Source organism: Mobula hypostoma, chromosome 2, assembly GCF_963921235.1.
Source record: "Mobula hypostoma chromosome 2, sMobHyp1.1, whole genome shotgun sequence".
Lineage (NCBI taxonomy): Eukaryota > Metazoa > Chordata > Chondrichthyes > Myliobatiformes > Myliobatidae > Mobula > Mobula hypostoma.
In genome coordinates this window covers 218,737,877-218,744,126 of record NC_086098.1, presented here as the reverse complement: position 1 = coordinate 218,744,126, position 6,250 = coordinate 218,737,877, and the positions used below count along the sequence as shown (strand labels likewise).

The 6,250-nt window shown below is 39.8% G+C and overlaps 1 protein-coding gene across 1 annotated transcript in view; it reads right to left on the bottom strand.

Moving 5' to 3' along the window:
• Nucleotides 1-5,482: 5,482 nt before the first annotated feature.
• LOC134357876 (protein-glutamine gamma-glutamyltransferase 2-like) overlaps nucleotides 5,483-6,250 on the bottom strand; it is a gene marked incomplete at its 3' end in the record, with an annotated part of 67,479 nt that continues 66,711 nt past the window's right edge. Inside the window, 1 exon segment of the mRNA XM_063069617.1 lies at nucleotides 5,483-5,599. Within this exon segment, the coding sequence (XP_062925687.1) occupies nucleotides 5,483-5,599 (117 nt within the window).

The following is a 6,250-nucleotide window of genomic DNA, read 5'->3' as shown; positions in this document are numbered from 1 at the left end:
GGAGAGAATGGTTGCTGCGAAGACATCAGAAATGCACTTCCTTCTCTTGCTCTGTATTAAGCACAAAACAGAAATAATGACTAAACTTCTCTTTATTGGGCTTGGGCGCGGGCGCTGGTCAAGTTGTCCTAGTCCTGAAAAAGATTGCTACATTTTTGCTTCTCTCCAATTTTGCAGAGAATTCCAAAAGAGACATTGGGAACTGATCAACCTACTTAAAATCAAAATATGAATTCTGAACAAAATCTAATAACATGCTGATTGTCGGGTATTTTACCTAGAAATTGGACACGGTGTAGTCTAAGTTTTCATTAACAATGCCTATCCTTAGAATGCACAATCACAATCACTGATAGAACAGAAATATAGATTCATAATCATAAACATTCTGATTAATGGTGATTGAAACAGTTTACATAAGGTTACAGATACAACTTCTGTTAGTAAACATAGAGGATTATGTATCAGTTAATCAGTTTAATTTAAAACTAATGGACCAGAACACTACAGAATCCTTTCACATCCTTCATTCTGTTGCAGTCAAAATCCACCATTAATTTCCTTAATCCTGTTTTATCAGGGACAAACTGAACTTCAATTCTAATTGCATGGTTCGCCTTTATCGTTGGGACCCTGGTACGATACAAAGACAACATTACTGGTTAAAGAAACATGCTGACAAAAAGTTTTTAGGGATTTCAAAAGAAATTAAAATCAGTCTATAGCAAAGCTATAAAATAGGATTGATCTGTAGAATTCTCAGCATTCATTTCTCATACCCAAAACCATTTGTCAGCAGAGCCTTTGATACTGCAATATTCAGGGAGAGACTTTGGCAGCTCGTCAAAGTCTTGGAGAAAGCAAGAGATTTTAATGAGTAACTTAAGAGGAAGAGAGGATTCATGGCTGCTGCCTCACATCTCCAGTAACCCAGGTTTGATCTGGTGCTGCCTAAGAGGAGCTAACTTATTTACGTGTTCCCCCGAGGACTGTCCATTTTCTCACTTGGTGCTCTAGTTTTCTCCCATATCCCAAAGATGTCCATTGGTTCAATCACCTCTCTAGTGAAGAGGGTTAGTGACAATGGATGCTTGACGCGTGGCGTGGACTTGGTGGAACAAAGGGTCCGTTCCTACGATGCTGTATAGTTCTATGACTCTGAGGGTTTGGGAATTGTAGAGGTTTTGGGAGGAATTTGGAGCTTAGATTCTCCACAGAAAAATTGACAAGGTAAATTGCTTAAATTTAACGCACATCCATAGATAAGAGCTGGAAGAGTTCAGGTACCTTAATAGATTCTAGGGCAGGGTGAAGGATACATGGATAATCTATAACCATATAACAATTACAGCATGGAAACAGGCCATCTCGGCCCTTCTAGTCCATGCTGAACTCTTACTCTCACCTAGTCCCACCGACCTGCACTCAGCCCATAACCCTCCATTCCTTTCCTGTCCATATATCTATTTCATTTAACTTTAAACAACAACATCGAATATGCCTCAACCACTTCTGCTGGAAGCTCATTCCACACAGCTACCACTCTCTGAGTAAAGAAGTTCCCCCTCATGCTACCCCTAAACTTTTGTTCTTTAACTCTCAACTCATGTCCTCTTGTTTGAATCTTCCCCACTCTCAATGGAAAAAGCATATCCACGTCAACACTATCAATCTCCGTCATAATTTTAAACACCTCTATCAAGTCCCCCCTCAACCTTCTACGCTCCAAAGAATAAAGACCTAACTTGTTCAACCTTTCTCTATAACTTAGGAGATGAAACCCAGGCAACATTTTAGTAAACCTCCTCTGTACTCTCTCAATTTTATTGACATCTTTCCTATAATTCGGTGACCAGAATTGTACACAATACACCAAAAGGAACGGAAGAGGAGGGCAGTAGTAATAGGACTCAATAGTTAGGGGGTCAGACAGACGATTCTGTGGACGAAGTCCGGAGACCCGAATGGTAGTTTGCCTCCCTGGTGCCAGGGTCCAGGATGTTTCTGATTGCGTCCAAGAGATCCTGAAGTGGGAGGGAGAGGAGCCAGAGGTCGTGGTACATATAGGTACCAATGACATAGGTTGGAAAAGGGGAGATGTCCTGAAAGAAGAATATAGGGAGTTAGGAAGGGAGTTGAGATAAAGGACCGCAAAGATCGTAATCTCGGGATTACTTCCTGTGCTACACGACAGTGAGAGTAGGAATGCAATGAGATGTAGGATAAATGCGTGGCTGAGGGATTGGAGCAGGGAGCAGGGATTCGTGTTTTTGGATCATTGGGACCACTATTGGCGCAGGGGTGACCTGTACAAAGGGGATGGGTTGCACTTGAATCGTAGGGGGATGAATATCCTGGCGGGGAGATTTGTGAGGGCTACTGAGGTGACTTTAAGCTAGAATGGTTAGGGGGAGGGAATCAAATTAAGGAGACTAGGAGAGGGGAGGTTGATGTAGGAGAAAAAGAAAAAAAAGATAACAAAGTTTGCTCCATTAAGGATAAACAGAGAGTGGGAGGTGGAGAGTTTCTTAAATGCATCTATTTTAATGCTAGGAGCATTGTAAGAAAGGTGGATGAGCTTGGAGCATGGACTGATACCTGGAAATATGACGTTGTAGCCATTAGTGAAACGTGGTTCCAGGAGGGGTGTGATTGGCAACTAAATATTCCAGGATTTCGTTGCTTCAGGTGTGATAGAATAGGAGGGGCAAGAGGGGAAGGTGTTGCATTGTTTGTCAGAGAATATACAACAGCGGTGCTCTGGTAGGATAGATTAGTGGACTCGTCTAGGGAGGCTATTTGGGTGGAATTGAGGAATAGGAAAGGTGTTGTGATGCTTATAGGGGTGTATTATAGACCACCTAACGGGAACAGAGAACTGGAGGAGCAAATTTGTAAGGAGATAGCAGATATTTGTAGTAAGCACAAGGTTGTGATTGTGGGAGGTTTTAATTTTCCACACATAGACTGGGAAGCCCATTCTGTAAAAGGGCTGGATGGTTTGGCGTTTATCAAATGTGTGCAAGATAGTTTTTTGGAGCAATACATAGAGGTACCAACTAGAGAAGGGGCAGTGTTGGATCTCCTGTTAGGGAATGAGACAGGGCAGGTGACGGAGGTATGTGTTGGGGAGCACTTTGGGTCAAGTGATCACAATACCATTAGTTTCAGTGTAATTATGGAGAAGGATAGAACTGGACCTAGGATTGAGATTTTTGATTGGAGAAAGGCTAACCTTGAGGAGATGCGAAAGGATTTAGAAGGACTGGATTGGGACAATTTGTTTTATGGGAAGGATGTAATAGAGAAATGGAGGTCATTTAAAGGTGAAATTTTGAGGGTTCAAAATCTTTATGTTCCTGTTAGGTTGAAAGGAAAGGTTAAAAGTTTGAGAGAGCCATGGTTTTCAAGGGATATTGGAAACTTGGTTCAGAAAAAGAGAGGGATCTTCAATAAATATAGGCAGCATGGAATTAATGAAGTACTCGAGGAATATAAAGAATATAAAAAGAATCTTAAGAAAGAAATTCGAAAAGGTAAAAGAAGATACGAGGCTGCTTTGGTAAGTAAGGTGAAAATAAATCCAAAGGGTTTCTACAGTTATGTTAGTGGCAAAAGGATAGTGAGGGATAAAATTGGTCCCTTGGAGAATCAGAGTGGATGGCTATGTGCGGAGCCAAAAGAGATGGGGGAGATTTTGAACAATTTCTTTTCTTCGGCATTCACTAAGGAGAAGGATATTGAATTGTGTAAGGTAAAGGAAACAAGAAGGGTAGTTATGGAAAGTATGACAATTAAAGAAGAGGAAGTACTGGTGCTTTTAAGGAATATAAAAGTGAATAAGTCTCCGGATCCGGACAAGATATTCCCTAGCACCTTGAGGGAAGTTAGTGTAGAAATAGCAGGGGCTCTGACAAAAATATTTCAAATGTCATTAGAGACGGGGATGGTGCCGAGAGGACTGGTGTATTGCTCATGTGGTTCCATTGTTTAAAAAGGGTTCTAAGAGTAAACATGGTTCTAAGAGTATTCTACAGAAGAATTTGAAAATAAATAAACAAAATTTAAACCTGAAACATTGATAGATGAAAATCTTATATTTCCATACTTCAGAACATTGTGGAAGCCTTTATAGCATTCATTAATGGTATAACCTTTTCCAACTCCCAAACATTGCATTTCTTCTGACATTATGAAGAACCATCTTCCACTACCACCCAGTACTTATATTTACCTCAAATCCAGCCATGCTATTAGATCTTTTGGAATTTTTATTTTTGTTGTTTGAAGTTTTATTCCTTTCCTGGGCAAAAGGAATATTTTGAGGCAGCAAATTGGATCAACTATGTGAATTCCGGTTAACAGGGACAAATCGGACATTTTGGAAATTTTGGCTCCATTAAGCAGCAATCCAAATTAGGTGAAGTTTCACAGAAATAGTTAAAAATGTATAAATAAGCCAACTACCATTTAACTGAGTGTCGAATGATGTATTTAAATGAAATACAGAACAAATTAGAAAACAATCAATACTACTATAATACTATAAAACAGTGCATTTGTTCCTAAAAATTCTTGACGGAGGACTTCATACAATGTATGCTGCCGCGTTCTTTTGGTCAACTGTAAATGAAGAAAATCAGCGTAGACACCTTCTTCCAATGTTATTGGAATCTTCCTTTCCTTTGTAATGTTCAAGATGATTGTTGCCACCTTCAAATTCTTCTAGTTCCTAACTTGTTGAAGTTGTGAAAATCGTTTCACTTTTACTCCCAGCCCTTTCTGGCATCTCCTTGCCTGACTGCTTGAAACTGCAGTGAGTCTTGCTGCTTATTTCTCAGCAACTATCAGCGACAAAAATCACTGCTTTTTGAATACAAGTACACACAAGTGACACTATTTTAAAAATTGTTCACTCTAAGCATGATGTAGCCTCTAAAGGCCACACAAGTGTATGCATCTGACACCAGTTAGAAACTGCTTAGCAATAGTCTCCTGTCCCAAGTAAGCAGCATAGTGTCCCAAATAAGCAAAGAGTATCCCGACTATTTTCTTGATTTTTTTTTTCCTTTAAGTGCTGTCACAAATTAGTGGCTGCCCTGATTAACCAGTGGCCTAATTAACTAGAATCCACCGTATTTTCAAGCAATAAATTTCTCTGTTGACTATTTATAAAGATTGGTCATTGGTTGGCTGTTATTTTCTTTGCTGGTATGCAGCCATCCATTTCATTCCACATTTGAAGTTGAACTTTATCCTCAGCTGTCCTCTATGTCTGCTATATTTCAGAAGAAACTGAATTATTTCATGCTGGTGAACGTGATTTCTGTTTTGCACAGGCTTACAGAGAGAAGAGCACAGAAACATAGCGCACAATTCAAAGGGATACCAGAGAGATTTTTGCATTCACAAGCTAATCATTTATTTGTTCCATACTGTCTTCAGAAACTGCTTTTTCTACTTACCCGATTTTTTGCATTCCATCAATTAGTCCTACTCCTTCTACCGTGAAGACACAATCAAAGAGTGGCTCTGACAGTGGATTCTGAAAAGTGATTTCTGCAGTCTGCTCACGCTTCAGAATGGCATTCCCCAGCATCTGAAGAAACAGGTTTGTTATATGTTGTGATTATTCATTATTCCAATCTGCTAAAAACAGTAAAATTCATTTATGTTGTATGTCTATGGCCGTATGTCATATTTTCTGTTTCCAAGTAAGATAAGCTGATGCCAGCAGCTTTGACAGAGAATTCATAAAACCAGTAGAGACTGAAAAATGAGTTTGGAATCCTCCTTCCCTCAGAATTACTCTTATTTGCCGCATTCTGTTAGTTTGAAGTAATTTTAGCCACTGCACTGTTTGTGTGATTTTCCAAGAAGATGAAGGCTTTTGCATTGTCTGTTTATTAAGCTGAATCAATCTATTTGCGGATGGTTTCTAGTTTGAGCAGAAAGTGAGAGGGTAAAAGACAAAGCAAGAGAAATTAAGAATATTGGAGAAGAAAGAGGAAGAGCCATAGGGGTTGATGGTGGATGGAAAGGGGGAAGACGATTCTCACAATTTTACCCATAGCTCTGTGATCGATGGGAGGACCTGGAGGTGGTGCTTTGGGATGAACAGGAAATAGTGCTGAATGAATCTCAGTGTCAGCTAAAAGCCTTGTGAGGAAGAGTTCCAGCACAAAGCAGGTCAGCTCTGAAGGGTGGGATGGTAGATACAGTATGTAAACAATTCATGCTGAACAGTAAG